A 16787-nucleotide genomic window follows, 5' to 3' on the forward strand; every position below is an offset into this window, starting at 1 on the left:
GATACAGGAATAAAAACATCTTATTAATATTGTGATACTGATCTAAGTCCTAATTACAATCACTAATAACGCACTTGTTACTGTACCGTTATTGTGCAGTGTGTTCAAATGAAGCATTTAACAGAAGACGTAAAGCGCGGTGAGGGGGTGCAAAGTGTTTAACCCGTCATCCGTTGACGAAGATTCTTTTCTGACCTTGGCTTTGGTGTGTTAGAGTCCTCAGAAGAGGAGAGCTCTGATACACAGTATCAGTTGTGAGAAGAACTGTTGACCTTCGAGAGAACAATGCTTGTATTTGTGTGAGAGAGAAAGAGAGGGAGGGAGAGAACCTGAGAGTTAGTTTCTTGCAGCATAGAAGGAACAGACACTGATAGGAAAGGAGTATGCAAAAGGTCTGTAGTCCTTCTATCAGTTAAAAAAATATATCAATAATTTGTTGATTGCAGTTTGCGTATTCTGCCTATTTTGAAGTACTGTTTTTAGATCTCTATCTGGTCTCTATGTGTTTGTACTCTTCATATTTGTAGAACAGGGTAAACTCAGGGGTCGAACCTGGAAGTGACTCTACTGCTATTAAAAGAAGCCCAGACCCTCGCTATCATTCCCAGTGTAGTTGTGAGTGAAGGTTTTCCTCCCAGATTTAGAAATTCTGGCCTTTAAGATGAAAGACGAGTTGATACCTCCTAATATGTGTCTGTGAATGCAGTGGGCATGTGTTATTTTTAAAATATTATAGGGCAGCTGTGTCTGTGTTGGATTTGTGTTTCTCTGTACTCCTACCACGTATTGCTGCGAGCTCATGAGCTCAAGAGTATTGCCGTGAGTTGCGTATAAGGCAGGTTACTCAGCCTGTCTGCAGCCAGCCAGTGAACCTGCTCTGAAACTGTATACCTGTGCTGAAAAGAAGAGTCGCCATTTCAGAGCTGTCTGTTTGGATCAGTGTTCCCTGTGGCGCTTTGCCCTCTTTGAGAGCTCCTCTGTTGGGGATCTATTCCTTGGCCCCTGACTCATTCTGTCTCTCTCTGTTGACACAGTGAGCCCTTTGTACCTTCATATACTGCTGCTGTGGGACTTTGCTTCGTATTTTCAGCAATTATACACGATCCAACTCTAGCCAGCCCTCTTGTTGCCGCTTCATTGGAGAGAAATGCAGTCGAATCGAGGAGAAATGCAGTGAAACGGGGACCCGGGGAAAGGCTTGTAGGAATTAGATTGTGGTGCTGATAAGTTCCATATAGAGCAAGTAAACATGTTCTTATCTTGTTATCCAGCTCGCACATTAACACATGGTGTGTGGAGGAGGTGGAGGAGGGTTTAAAAGGATAAATCAAATCCTAATCATTCTGTTTGGCTTTACCCACTCTCTGCTCTTTGTCTCTATTTCTGTTTTGCATCGTGGAAAGAACCCCATCACGCACACAAGAACAGCGTAGGGGTCAGAAGTACCAGCTATTTTCCTACACCTGCTGAAGCCTCCAGAAACGAGTGTACCGTGATTACGTGCCCTAATGTGTGGTGTTTAAAGAGCAGTTTCCTGCAGCAGAGTTAAATGCTGGTGCCCTCCGTGAAGTATTAATGATGTGGATGGATGAATCAGGTCAGCACAAACCTGTTGACGGCAGTTGCGGCCCTCTCTTAAAGCTGCACCCAGACATCAGGCTTAACCGCTTGGCAAATTGGACATGCTTGTTGGCTGTAGCTTCAATTTATGTGCACTCTCTATTGCAGTTAGTCCATCTTCATTATTGAAATGGCCTCTCATCAGGTCTTGACAGAGTGGTGGAGATGGTACAGGGTGGGAGAGAGGGGGAGCCTACAGGAGAATCATGAATAATGTGGAAAATAAACACATTTGAGGCATTGGAGCTGGCTGGCAGGAGGAGTGCAGCGAGCGTTGTGAAATGCCCGGCTTTCGTTCTCTCTCTCTCTCTCTCTCTCTGCTTCTCTCTCTGTCTCTCTCTTCATGTGATTATATGTGCGGCTTCTGCCAGTGGATGCTGATGCTGTGGATCCTCAACCTTGGGGCTTTGTCTAACACACACGAAACTGGGCATAAACACACACACACTTGCAGGGACCTCGCTGCACATCAACAAGCAGCTCTAGGCGCTGAGCTCTGGCAGGACCTTTGTAGCCTGACCAGCGTCCCAACAGTTTGTTGTGTCACTGCCACTCTGGAGACAGGCTGCTCTGTGGTTACAGCCACAGCCTGTTTTTAATAGGGTACTGCTGCAAATTCACTTTTTCTGAGTTCTCGGTATTGTTGCATTGATAAGCTGGAGCTTAGCTCATCTGGGTCAGCCAGTTCAAGGAGGGTATCCAGTTCCAATTCATGCTTTGTCAAAGAAGATGTGTTTATTGCCAGATGTACAATTTCAATTTCTCAGTGGACTGAATTGGTACAACATGACCTCAAACCATCTTTTAGCTCTATAAATGTAAGGTGCACTCTAACTTCAGCTTTAGGAGTAATAGCCCTTCCCTATGAAGAGAAGGACGAGATCTGTCTGGCTCTACCTACAGGGTCCCTGTACCTGCTGCACACATGAGCAGATGTGATGGCTCATGAGGTAATTACCCACTGAGCCGGTGCGTCTGCAAGTGTAAGCTGAAGCAGGGGTTCCCTTCAGGTAGCTCTCTCGCTCAGGTCAGTGAACAGCTAATGACATTTAGAAGCAATAGGATGAAAGAGATGGCAGTTGTTTGTAGTCAGCCGCACACTACCTTTGTCTTATTGTCTGCCGTCTGTCTTAATCTCCCAGCCACCCTTTTCACACCACAAGGAGATCATGTTATTAGATCCCCTCCCCTGGCTCATTTGTCATCCTGCAGCACCACTCCTCCAGAGAAGGACTGCAGCAACTGAAAAAAAAAAAAAAAAAGAAAACAATATGAGCAAGCAGGAGGCCACAACATCGCACGTTCATCATTTACTGGCCCATAGTCTTTTGTATCATCATTATTCTATCAGGAATCACACTAGATTAATATGCTTTTTCTTCTCTGTTCCACCCTACCCGATTTCAAGAGGCTGCCAAACTTCAACCTGTCTTCTCTCTCTCTCTCTCTCTCTTTCTCTCTCTCCCTTAGCGTATTGTTTTGTATTACATTGTACCCAGTGCACTGCATCCTGCTACACAAGCACTCAATCATCCCCACCCCCACCTTCACCATCACTTGCTAAAGTAAAAAGTACTGTCAGCGTTCACGGTTTACTGTCACCGCCACAGTCACATCTCTTTAATCTCTCCTCTTTGAGCCAGGTTGGCTTTCTTGCTGCCAAGCCACACAGAAGGGAGCAAGTCAGCTAATTACAATAAACAAATATGCTCAGAGCTGCCTATGTAAGGTTCGCATAGGTTAACAACTTTGCTATAAATGTTAAATGAAGCTTAAAATAGGATAGCATGGCATACAGTTGCCATAGTGATCTCAGCTGTGATTCTTTGTGTACTTTCCTGGTTGGCAAAGTTTAAATTAATCTTAGACACGAATCAGTGCTACAGAGAAGAAATGAGTGATTGTTTGGTGCCCCAAGGGCCTCTTTGATGTCTCTATCATGTTTGGAGCTTTACCTTCAATTCCTGCAACTTTGTGTTTGCCTGTGTGTGTTGTGTCAGTCTTTGTTGTCATGAAATCTAATGTAGCGCCGTGGATGTTATTCTGCATTAGACACATGGTAGTCAGCCTTTAACAGTTCCCTTCATACCTTTGTCTCTTCCTATTCCCCCTTCCTCTCCGTTCCTCTCTGGCTCTCTCTTTCAACAGGTGGGACAGTCAAAATGATGCGTAGGAGGTGCAGCGTTGAGCCGTATTGATGGATGTGTTAACAGACAGCAGTCTCACATTGATGGTGAAGACTTCAGAACCAGAGAATGCAAATGTAGTGGAGAACACAGGTGAAAACTTTTCACTTTTTTTCCCCAACAACTCATAAACATAAAACATATCCATTAAATATACAGTGACTGTTTTTTTAAATGAGAAATGCACATTAAGATGTTAATTTTGACTTAATTCTTTGAAAACATCTAACTCTGAACATTGAGATACTTCGTTGTTGACCTGAAAGAAGAAAATTAAATTTTCCCAAGAATAATCAAGGATTCGTTAGAATAAATGAAAGCTTAATGATTTGAGCTTTTCTCACAACAGTTTAAAACTTTGAAAAGACAATTGGTATTACCACACATCGTGGAACTAACTTTCCTGAATTAGCTTTTTCAACTTCAGTTTTAAGCTCTTTGACAAGATATGGGGAATGTGAAACACATCCCGTCTTTAAATGAAAAGTGGAAAAGAAACATTAAATGAAGGTTTCTAAGCTATTGTAATCCCCTCCACTGATGCTTCCACGACGCAGAAATGTGACATCTACCTTTTCACATAAAAAGGTGCAAATGCAAAAGATAATTCATTCAGATGTATTAGCACACGCCAAAGAGAGTATGTGTGTCTGCTGTTTATTTGGATTTATTTCTTTATTTATTACATTTTTATTTTAGGTTGCACCTGCTATCTCAGTGACTTCTCAGCAACATAGATGACTGCATCATAATCTCAGCATCATAATGACATTTCCATGGTGTAAGAACTTGCTCATTTAAATTACTCAAGATACATTTGCAGTACAATCAATTCCCTTTACTGGAGTATAAGCTTCATTTCCTCTGATTTATTCAGTCACTACCTGCTGCCCCCCATAGTTTACCTTTACCAAGAACCACGGATCCTTAGATGAGGTTTATCTTGTTGTTCGGCTCTGGTCAGGCTCAGGGGGGGCTGACCAGTTCCCACTGTGAGAATCAAACAGATTATCACCAGCACTAGTCTGTTCCTTGAGAGGCACTGAGAGTAAAAAAAAAAAAAGAGAGCAAGAGAGAGAGAGAGAGAGATGATGATGATGGTGAGTAAGAGTAGGAAAAAGAGCGGTAGAAGAAAGGGTGAGAGCAGCTCCATTGAGCAGGAATAGGGCAGCTCTCTGAGGAGGATGGCCATGAATCATGCTGCAGTTACTCACCACTTATTATGAACATCCCGTACTGGCTGGATTGATTTCCCCCCACCATTCACAAAATGTCATAGTGAAGATAGAGCAATAGGTAGCAAGTGGCTTCTGTGGCTGCCACACCAGCTGGATGAGTGAACGCCCCAGGTGGCGGTAACTGCAGAACGGCTAGCTTGGCATTTTATGAATGTAAAAGGCTCCATGTAACAGGGATAAGGAGCATGGCCGTTGGAAGGGAGGGAGATAGCAAGCGGAAAAGGTAGGTAGATAGGATGGGAAAGGGAATGGAAATGAGGAATGATTTCAAAAAGCCATTAAAAGGAGGAAAAGGCCATGTCAGCTGTTTTCATTTGCATTGTACTTTGTATTGTAATATTTGAGCTATTTTATTCCTTTGGCTATATCAAATGGCTGTATGACTTTATTCATGCTAATATCAAGGATTTCATATAGACATTTTCTTAATTTTTCAGTTTTTGTCCTATTTATAAAGTGTATCTAAACGAGTGACAGAAAAAGTAAGGTGGAACGTGTGTACTGTATGTGCCCGTGTGGCATGTGACACAGTAATAGATGAGGCCACAGACGCCAACTTCTCTCTTCCCTCATGTCCATGACAATGTCCCTCTGCATGGGACTGTCTCCCTGCAGAGCCGCCTGGCACAGGGTAGTTCGGGTTTACCTCAGGGTGATGAAGCTCTGACTGGTGTGGCTAACAAGATAGGTGAGCTCTGAGTGCTAACTGGTCTGGTCTAGTTTGGCGGTGGTCGGGCTGTCTAGCATGCCTGCGCTTGGCAGGGCTGGGGATCAGAAGATCACCACCACCTGCCAGCAGCCGGGGTCCTTCCATATGTTCAGTGGTGAATGTCCATGCCAGCTTGCATGAGCTGTGTGTCACATCCAACCTCCATTTCCATTCAAGAAGCACTTCTCCCTGAATCTCAAATCTCACAATGTATGAAACTTGTTTTTTTTTTTTTTAAGTTGTAAATGATCTACTCTTTCGGTAAGCTAGATATTGAATTCTGGCAGCAGTGAACATTTTGGATGTTTATCTTGTTTACATTTGCCAGCTCAGATGCAGTAGTAACATTACACTGTACTATATCAGTCAATATGAGGCTGCCGATCCCCCTTTGACCTCTAATGTCAAACTCGATTTGTCAGCTACAGTCATTGCAGAAAGACCCAGTATGTGTGTGTTTGTGTACCTGTCTGACTGACTGATCTGTGGCACATTCTGAACAGCTGAAGAGCTAATGGTCCAGCTGGAGACAGATGGCCTCTCGATAACACTATACCCCCAAGCCAATACTCACGCTCTATCACTCTCTCTCTCATACACACACACACACACACACACACACTCATGGATCCATGCTCTCTCTCTCTCTCTCTCTCTCTCTCACTCACTCACACACATACACACCAGAAAATCACATGCACACACACATTGGATAGGATAGATTGTTAATCCATTATAAACCCTGAGGAAACACATTTCTCAATATGAGTTTAATGTTTCACAGCAATTTTGAACAATCTTTTGGCAATATTAGGTGGCAGCTTAGGTTTCACGGGAGCACAGGGGGATAAAGAAAGTTAATTTCTCCCATTTTTTGTCATTTCGCTCTTTTTGTGGCTTTTCTTCTTTGTAAGGCTAATGAAAGAGATAAGTAATAATTTCTTTATATTTGTCTTGTCTATGAGTGCTGGAAAATGACAGTAGATTTCAAGTTCTGGCACTGTTTACATGTAATTCCAAATAAATGCAAATGAACTGTATCCATGCCTGGACAAAATTTTCATTATGGTCTTCCCATGCTGCTCTCCTCACAGAAAAAAAAAAAGCCCTACAATGCAGTGTGCTGAAGATGTAATAGTAAATGTGGCAGTAACATGCTTTTGCTCTGAGGTCATTCTGGCTCACAGATTGAACTGATGGCTAACGCCTTGCTGTGATGCTTCTGCAGCCTCTGACAAGCTGCTGTTACAAAGGTTTTCTGACTGCGAGAGAAAGAGAGAAGATGCATATTTCTCCTGAGATTTTCTTCATTAAGGACAAAAGTAGCACAGTTGTATGCTTTAAGTAGGCGTTCTGGTAGCACCAATGTGTCTGCAAGCCACAGACCCAGAGAGAACAACGCTCAGAAATTTCATTACCTCATTAAATCACTCTCCAATCATATCCATATTCAAAGATTTACTCACCACCAATACATGCATGTTGAATACTGTTTCCTAAGCAGCCATTCCCTTAAGCATTTATCACTACCTCAATAATGATTAGGCACATCTATTCTAAAATGGGGGGACACTGTTAGTTAACCTCTGCGAACACATTAATTCCTGTGGCTTGTTTTTCAATTTCATTTTTTTTTTTTTGGCATGTTTTTAAAGAATATGTGTGAGACTGCAGCTTAGGATTGTAGAGGGAAGCAGGTGTAGATGATATTGGTTATACAGTCTCCAACATATGGGCCTGTCGTGTCCCATGTGTATGTACCTGCCTCCGCTGCTGTCATCTAATTATGCAGAGCAAACAAAGCTATCTGCCTGCTGCTACAAGCCTGCTTCGGTAGATTTTGATTGTTACTCATCAGATGGATGTCTTCGACTGATTAAGACATTGTCACAATTGACCTGTAGAAAATCACCAAAACCTACTTTCAATTTAGTCATTACTGCTATTGTTGCTGCCAATCTATGTAATCTTGTGGCGTCTTGTTACTTAAAAGCTGAGTTGGATCCGTGTCTATAGAGATGAAATGGTAAAAAAAAAAAAAAAAGGGAGGGAGGTAATGCAGATGACTGCATTAACTTGATCTCATATATTACACTTGGGTTGGTAAACAAAGGCATATAATACCATAGTATAGTTGTTGTCTACTATTTCCATAAAGTAGGTGTTTTCTGAAATAACATTATTTGTAGTAAGCCAATTAGTAACATTTTGGAATGACATCGCAATCTTAATGCATATGAATGAAAGCTTTACTTACACAATATTCAAACCATATAGTAACTGTTTTTTCATTGCATAATTGTAAAAGTCAGTACGTCGATGACTAACAGCCACTTTCAGGACACTTTTTGTTTCTGAGAACTAAATATTTCTATTAGCTCCATTTGACCGCAGGCGATTTGATTCTTGAATCACCTTCCTTGCGTTTTATGTGCTCTGAGAATTTAGTATGAATTTTGTAGGGATGTGTTACTTCTTAGTTAGTCTAGACTTTTGTATTTGAACATCAGCCAGTAATGGTTAGAAAGTTGTCATTACCTAACTTGACATTGCTGATATGTCTTGCTGAATCTAGTACCAAACTGAATTATTAATGTTTAAAGCTCGTATCACAAAATGACATTTTGAGCTCTAGGGGGTTAATTGACACTAATTGCGTTTCAGCAGCCAAGAAGAAATGTCAGTGTAACTATAGGACAAAAACATGTAATTTAACTTCAGATTTACAGTTCAAAGAGTTGAGAAAGCTGAAATCTTTTCTTTCCCCCTTGCAGGGCTATGTGAGCAGAGTGGCGATCTGAGTCTGTGTGGGCTCGTTGATGCTGCTCTCCCTCCATCCTTATCTCCTGTCGCAGAGACTTCACAGCAGGCCTGCCCAACACACCAGAGGACCATAGTCCCCGTGCCCCTTGCCACTGACCCCTCTCTGGGCTTGACTGAGGTCCCCTGCCCACCCTCTGATGATGCTCCAACTGTAGTTCCCCACCTTAACCACACTCCCACTCCCACATCGCTTCACACCCCTGCTGTAAACTCGTGGGGTCCAACAGGCGACACCCAGAAGACTTCCCTCCCACTGCCTGTTGCCCTCCCTCTGTCTGCTACAATGATGGAGCCCGGCACTGTGTCTGTCCTGACAGAAGAGTGTCTTCTTCAGCCCACTCGCACCTGCCTCGGCTGCTACATTGAGACCCGTGATGCTACTGACCCTAATTCCATCCAGAACCCGCCTCATGACCCTAACGCCAACCCTGATGCAGAGACTGGGCTAAATGTAAGGATAGGGGATGTGAGTCGAGAGGACTTTTCTGACATCAACAACATCAGCATCCAGTGCCTGAGCCATGCGGGGGAGGCAGTGAGTCACTATGGAGAACAGCTCCTCTCTGACCAGCTACTTAGCTTTCCTCTGCCGAAAGCCCCAGGTGAGGGCAAGAGAGTGGATGGAAACAAAACAACAGAGGACTGTGATGACCCAGAGGATGATGCAACAGCTAAAAACTTGTATGAGGGACTGTTACTGGACAAAGTAAGTGGGGAGGAGGTTCTGCTGGCTAACGCTGGCCAGGATTGGGGCTACTTTGAGTCCTTCATCAGTGAGAGTAAGATGGAACTGCTAGACCTTTGTTCTAAAAATGAACTTTCAGTCAACCTCTTCTCTGAGGAAGATGTGGACAATCTATTTGATGATGAAGATGATGATTCAACTTTAAGCAGTGATGTCTGTTCGCTGAAGATTCGTTATGAGTCTTTCCAGGACAACATGAGGGAAAAAACAAATGTGCTCCAGGAGGAGACACAATTCAATTTCTTCCCTAGTGTCCTGGCCAACTGTGCCAAGAAAGACGAAGGCACAGGAGTCTTGAGGAGGAGTGCAGAGGAGCTCCAGCCCAAAACTGATGAGCTCATCATGGAGACAGGACAGGAAGGAAAAGCCGGGGATTGTAGTGGCAGGAGCCCCCTTGATGGTTCCCAAGGCTCACCAATGTCCACTCCCAAAGTCAACTACCTAATGGACTTCAATTCCACAGAGGAGTCAGGTGAATTCAGTGATGATAGCTCCTGTACTGGCTCCTCCTCAGACACCCTGCAGGAGGGCAAATTTAAAAAGGGCCACTCAAAAAGATTCCTGAGCCCCTCCAACCCTCTCAACTATGGCTTGCGTTCCAAGAGAAAGGTTCGATACAGTGATGATTACTTGTATGATGTTGACTCACTTGAGAGTGAGAAGAATGCAGAGAAAAAAGAGAAAGTTCCTGCTGGTCAGAAAGAGGAGGAGGATGTAGACTGGTGCCCCAAAAAACGTCGGAAATCCTGTCGTAAAGAGCCACCTGTGGTCATCAAGTACATCATCATTAACAGGTTTAAAGGAGAAAGACTTATGTCAGTGAAACTGGGAAAGTTAGACCCTGTGGATGCTACTGTGAGCTTAAACGCCGACACAGTAAGCAAATATGAGACACTGGCTCCTCTGAAGGATTTCTGGCAAGAGAGGCAAAGAGAGAGACAGGAACAGCTTAAGCTGGCTGCCAGAGATAAACAACAACGCGGTTTTCATCTAAACGGACGCCATCATCGCCCTTTTAATTCTAGTCATTCCAAAAGGAAATACAAGATTGCAAACAGGCTTAATGTTCAGAGAATTCATGCTGTGGAGCAATCAGTAACCGCACAGGGCTCCCCTCTCTCTGATCAGGGCCAGGGAGGTGTCACTATAGAGGAGGCCACCCCCATGGTAGGGGGAATAATAGCAGCCCCAGGCCTCCCAGTCACATTAGACACAAACTCCATCATGCACATAGTCACAGCCAAGAGCCGCTCCCAGGAGAGGGAGGAGAGGGAGGGGAGGAGACTGGGAGGAAATAAAACAGTCAGGATAAGGAAATTCAAAAGCGAAGCCAGGCTGAGGAGCAAGAAAATGAAAGAGGCAGAAGGAGAGGAGGGGAGGAGCGTGACAAATGAAACAGATGCCTGTGTCGCTGTGGCACAGATTGAGGACCCTACTGCTGGGTTAGAAGAGGCAGGCATTAGCTCAACTACAGTCAAACCTGATTTTGCTGACAATACCACCACTGCTCACACATCTGAGGAGAAATTCCCCTTTGTTTCATCCACCTGCTCTTCTGACAAAGCTCCCTCCTCAGAGGAGGTGGAAGCGGGTGTCCCTGTCATCCCGGGGGGCTACCTGCAGACCCTGTTAGATGCTACAGACTCCTCAGGTGGAGCAGCTATCTCTTATTTCCCCCAGCAGCCCTCTAGGCATCAATATCCTCTGGGGCTGTCCTTAGAGGAGAAACAGTTTTCTTCTCTACAGCTTGCACAGAGCTGTGTCCTGTCTCCTCCCTCTGAGTCGGAGCTGCAGCAGTCTCCCCAGAACGGTCCCAGCTTCCCCCAGATGTGGCACCCACAGCTCTGTGCAAGTCACAGCCAGAGCTTCGGGCCTGAGACCCCTGAGACTCCCATCTTACCCAACAACTTCCCAGCTGCGGTTCCCCTGAATGACAGTCTGCCAGTGTCTAACTACAGCCAACTGAGCCCTGAGGCCGACAGGCTGCTTTATGAGAAGAGCTACCTGACTGAGGCTGGGTTGCAGCCTGGGGCAGATCTGCAAGTGTGTCAGTCTACCTGTGTGGAGGGCCAGGTGCAATACCAGAGAGGGTCCCTGTGCTCAGACAATGGCAGGCTCATCAGCTATGACTCAGTGGGTTCTCTGTCAGCCTCCTCCAGCAATTACAGCTCCCTCAGCCTCAAGTCCTGTGAGCGAGAGGGTGAGGAGGAGGGCCGAGACAGTTTCTTAGCACATTGCAGTCCTAAAGTGGTGATTCAGCAGAGTGTGGATGCCCTTACTCCTCTCAGGGAGTCCTCAGACCTGCTGGATATCTCCAACTTCACTCCTGACAAGTTTAGACACTCATCATTGTCAGAGCTTTCCCCTCCTGAGACCCCTAACCTGTCCCCCCAGGTGGTGGGGCGTGAGATGAAGATGGCAGGGAATGTTGGAGAATATCAGGATGTGAATGATATGACTATAGAGTGCAATAGGGAGGTAAAGTGGAACTGTGACGTCATGCAGCAGCAAGAGCACACAGCAAATGCATACATGGTGGAAGATAGTCAGTTTCCATTGCACACCTTCAATAGTCAGGACGTATTATGTTTAGATAAAAAGGAGCTGGGAGTTACTGAATTTGATGAGCAGACTAATGAAATGTTGGCTGGTGCAAAAAGCATAAAGTCAAAGCGGAAAGGTAGTTGCAAACAAACAGCTGCAGGACAGAGTCCAAAGAAAGTCCGGGCTCCTAGAGCTCCCAAGTCAGAAAAGGTCAAGACCCCCAAACAAAACTCACGTTCGACTAAAAAGATAAAGGCCATGTTAGAGGGTAAGGCAGCAAAGAACCAGGCAGGCAGTTGCGGCACAGGCCTGACTGACAGTAGCAGCACTGGGGACTGGTCTGCCACTGGCTGGTCAGAGAGCAACAGTCTAGTAGGAGACGACCAGAGAGAATTTGAGGAGCCCTCCAATATTCTGTCCAACATTGTCTCTGGCATGGCTGAGGTCCAGAGGTTTATGATGGCCTCCATTGAGCCATTGTGGAATCCCATGTCAGAGGCCTGCATGCCCTCTGAGGCCAATAGCCTCAACCTAAAGACTCTCAAAATCTTGGCAGGCACAGAGGCTGACCTGAAGAAAAAAGGAGCTGTGCTAACAGGGGCTGGGAGAGGCAGAAAGGCTGGGGGGAAGGGAGGGAAAAACCAAGCAAAATTCAATCCCTCTCATCCTTTATTCCCTCAACTAGCTCTGGGCTGTAACATGTTTGATAAACCCAGCTTTATTAACCCTGGGCCTGCACACAAAAAGCTGTATCGCCACAAGACCAGTGCAAAGTTCCCTCGGATTGAGACACTGAAGGGAAAGCGAGCTGAGAGAGACCCAAATAAGGACATAGCACTGATGACCTCTTTTGAGAAACTGAGGTAATATTTTGTTATCAGCTGCTGTTGCACCCTTTTCTCACTTCCCCCAACTACCTGTCCAGCCCCCCACTCCTCCCCTTCCCCCCCAAGCATACCTACACTGACGCTATGCCAGAGCTGCATGAGTACTACGTTTCCCCGACTACTCCCACTTCCTTTTAACCCCCCGAAGAGGAAATTAATATCTGCATGAAAAAACTTCTTGTACTTTGCAAACTACCTATTGAGTGATTGTGTCAAGCTTGATTGAGATTTGAAATGACCATGGCTGCATTTTTTCTTGCTTTTGTTGTTTCTGCTTTGTTTGTTCTTCTTACTGTCGTTTTTGTTTTGTTTTTTTTTTTTGTCTGAAAAAAAAAAAGAATAAGCCTTGAAAACAGTTCTATCGCCTTTTTGAGGAACTTTTTTTTTTTTTGTATTTTCTCAGCAGAATGAGCTCCCCTGAATTATGTATTTATTCCATTTCCTTAAAGATGTAGCTATATACACAAATGCATTGAGTGACATCTACGTACCCCTCCTCCTCATCTGTTTTTGTATGCAGAATATGGATGTCCTGTTGTTGCTGTCCTTCATACACTGCCTGGCTCATTTCAAGAGGGAAACCTACAATTAATGAGCCGTATTTAAGCCCAAGACATCTTGAAAACACAAGATGGGACCATTTTGTATTGATGACATATCAGACATTGTCTTTTTTTCCCCCTCAAAGTTGGAATGACTCCTCATTTTCTTTTATCAAGCTTGTTTTTTTTTTCTTCTGGAGTTTAGAGGAACTGGTTATCTAAATTTACATTTTTACGCCTTGCAGATTCATAAACGCTCCACCCTCAGAGTATTTTTGTCAATGTTGTTGTACAGGGACATGCAATATTTGCAAAAAAGATAATTATAATAATCTTAAAATCAATGTGCCAAAAGTAACAATGCTGTGTAAATGACCTCTTATATATGTGTGAATATTGGCTGTTCCTCTTTTCTATCCATTGGAATATTGGCTGCTCGGGTTGGAGACTCCTTACAGAGACTTGCCACTACAGGAATTCTTTATTTGGGACTTTTCTCTCTTCTCTGATGAAAGGCACCAACAGCTGGCAGTGGTACACCACCACTCACAAAACCAAATCAGAAAGACTCTGAATTCTCCTCGTTTCCCCCACTTTGTTTGCCAAATTCAATTTACCTCAACATTGCCTGGCACAGAGAAGCAACAAAAAAGAGGCAAAGGGGAGATCTGCTCTGAAGGCTACTGTAGAGGAAGAAGATGAAAAAGAGACGTTCAAACGAGCTTTCTCTGGACCAAGGAGAGCGTAGTGCAGATGTTTGAGGGTAAGCAAGGAAATTATTTGTCAGTCGGGGCTGTGCCTCACTGAATAGCTGTTTTGTAGTGGAAATTCATGGCAGATTATTACTCATAGAGATTCAGATGCACACATCAGTCGTGAATGGACATTACATTTTTGCAGTTAGATTCAATGTAAATGTGAAAGCAGTTTTCAGTACAAATGGAATCAGTACTATTGTAAATGAAAGAAAGCATGTTTTTGCATAAGCTCCACATGGGAATCTTACTTGGATCTTACCTGAAATGGTAATTTAAAGTCATTTTTATTGACATTCTGATGTTCATGTTCATGTTCATTTTTTTTTTTTTTTTTTGCCATACCTTCTGAGTTAAACCGCTGGTGTGTTCGGTCTGATTATTTTGGTCTTTGATTCACATAATGTTTAAATTTAAATTCTTTCTTTTGTACTTTGTATTTTCTTTTATATAAGTGTTGTCTTTAAATGTCAATTCAGTTGTTTTTGGGTCAATATTTTGGCAGAAAATCAAGGCCAAATAAGGGAACCAATTGAATAACAACATATTTGTACTATCTGATCCAGTGTATTTCCAGACCATTTCTATTAATTATTTTGGGCTCATTCACTGCCTCACAGCTCTGAAATAAATCCATCTTAAACGGACTTTACAATCATGTTTATAAAATCATTTCATTTCATAAATGAAATGGATGTCAAAATATATACAGAACCCCTTCAACTGGTTACAAGCGTATATATGACAAATATCCTGCATATTAAACATCAGTCTTTTATTTTTTCCTCTTTTTCAACATTAAATATTTTTAAACACATCAGTAATTACGAGACTGCATGGAGAGGTTTGGACCAATTGAAGCTTGATTTTAAAAACAGGCCTTGTCACACTGGATATGGTAATTCTGATGAACAGGTGATAGTAATTGATTGCTTGCATACAGCGAGAATCATAATCAATCTTTTCCCATCTCCTTTTTTTTTCTCTTCTCCCCCATGATCCTTTGTTTCTTTTCTCCAGTGTATCAGGGTTAGGACCAAGACAAGCTGCTGATGGGAAGCTCCACATGGGCTGCAAGCCCGTTTAGTCTGCCTTCTCTCATTTCTGCCTATTGTCAAATTGAATGTACTTCTCTGAGTTCAGTTTTTGTTTTCTTCTTTTTGTTTTTAAAAATGTGCCACTGTTGAGCTGCCTCATGTTAATGGTGCTAAGAAAGCTGACAATTCTTTTCTTCTGTTTTTTTTTCCCAGAGTTAAAAAAAAGAAATGCAAAATAGATTAGGTACCTAACCCTCTTTATGAATGTATATTATGATGTTATGTTTGATGTATTCACTTCATGATTCTTTGACATTGATTGAAATTACTTTTGCTCTTTTCATTAAAAGATTACCGAGCTTTATATATACTGTCTAGAGTTGTTACCAGAAGGAATCTTAATGAACTCTTGACACTACAAAATCTTGTATATTTTTTGTGTGCCAATTTGTAACATATTTTGTAAGTGTATATTTTTCTTAGAAAGTGCTGTGAAGTATTTGTGTGTGTGAGTAACCTTTTATGCGCCTCTATGGGCAGTGGAAAGGATATACAATGACAAGTTTCTGGTTTTAAAAACCAAAATAAGAAAGTATCAACAGAAAACTAGAAATATTTACATTTTGTTGGGAGTTTTGTAATAAGACCATGATCTTGTTGTGGGAGTGTTGTGTTACTGTGCAAAACACAAATAAGCAAAGAAAAAAAAATGAAAACTTAAAAAATATAATTTGTGAACAATTTGCTGTTTTATAGATTTTCTTGTAAATTATTTGAGTATTATTTAGTTTTTTGTTTTGTTGTAACTGTTGCAAAGGTTTTAAATATTTGTGATCAAGCCTGTATGGTGATAATGTAATATTGGTAACTTGCTGAGTTTTGTAATAATGTTTATGGAGTAAATATACAAATTAAAATAAGATTTTGAATGCTGCTTTCTGAAGAGAGTTGGGTTCTGTTTTTTACGGCATATGTAGGCAATAAGTACAGTGTAAACATAAAATCTCCACACTATTGTCTTCTCATAAACTAATTAATTCAATCCAAAAAGCAATTACAAAATGGTTATGGCAAGTGTTTTGTGAAAACACTTAATATTACAAACAGCTCAAAGAGATGTCAGGAGTGAAGTGCAAGTAGCATATCACTTAAGTAAAAATGTACCCTACTGGTACTTTTACAATAATATTAACAGGGAATAATATAATCTGTTAAATTCAGGCTTGTTCTTGCTGCAAAATGTGTAAGTGTAAATACAACCTTAATAATTCCAATTAGTCTGTCCCCGTTTGTTATATTGAAAGGTTCTTAGATGAAAGGCATTTTAATTTCTGCACAACTCTAGCTTGGCTCATGTTATTTTAATGTCATATCTAATTAGCACTCAGGGTCAGGCATTGCTAGAGTGACTGCTCATCCATAACTCTGAGCTGGGCTGCTGTGGTCCACACTGCAACTCATTCTGGCATGCTTAATTGGAACTGGAGATACTGTCTCAGACCATAAACAGATCCTGTGATGTATGCCTCCAAAATTGTCAGGTAGTATTAGCACTGTTTTTTGTTCTTTAGTCACCCATAGCAGATACAGGAGCAAGCAAATTATAAGATGGATTGTCTAATGCAATGGATCAGGTACACCTGTGGTTATTAAATGAAATACTAGTTATTTTGTCAGCGCGAGCTTATATTGCATAAGCGA

At 42.5% G+C, this 16787-nt stretch overlaps 1 protein-coding gene across 1 annotated transcript; it reads left to right on the top strand.

Moving 5' to 3' along the window:
• Positions 1 to 3817: 3817 nt before the first annotated feature.
• nexmifb (neurite extension and migration factor b) lies at positions 3818 to 12732 on the top strand. Its single transcript, XM_026330726.1, has 2 exons — positions 3818 to 3899; positions 8528 to 12732. Exons 1-2 carry the CDS (start codon positions 3818 to 3820, stop codon positions 12730 to 12732), a joined length of 4287 nt encoding a protein of 1428 aa, XP_026186511.1.
• The last annotated feature ends 4055 nt before the right edge of the window (positions 12733 to 16787 follow it).

Source organism: Mastacembelus armatus, chromosome 10 (genome assembly GCF_900324485.2).
Source record: "Mastacembelus armatus chromosome 10, fMasArm1.2, whole genome shotgun sequence".
Classification (NCBI taxonomy): Eukaryota; Metazoa; Chordata; class Actinopteri; order Synbranchiformes; family Mastacembelidae; genus Mastacembelus; species Mastacembelus armatus.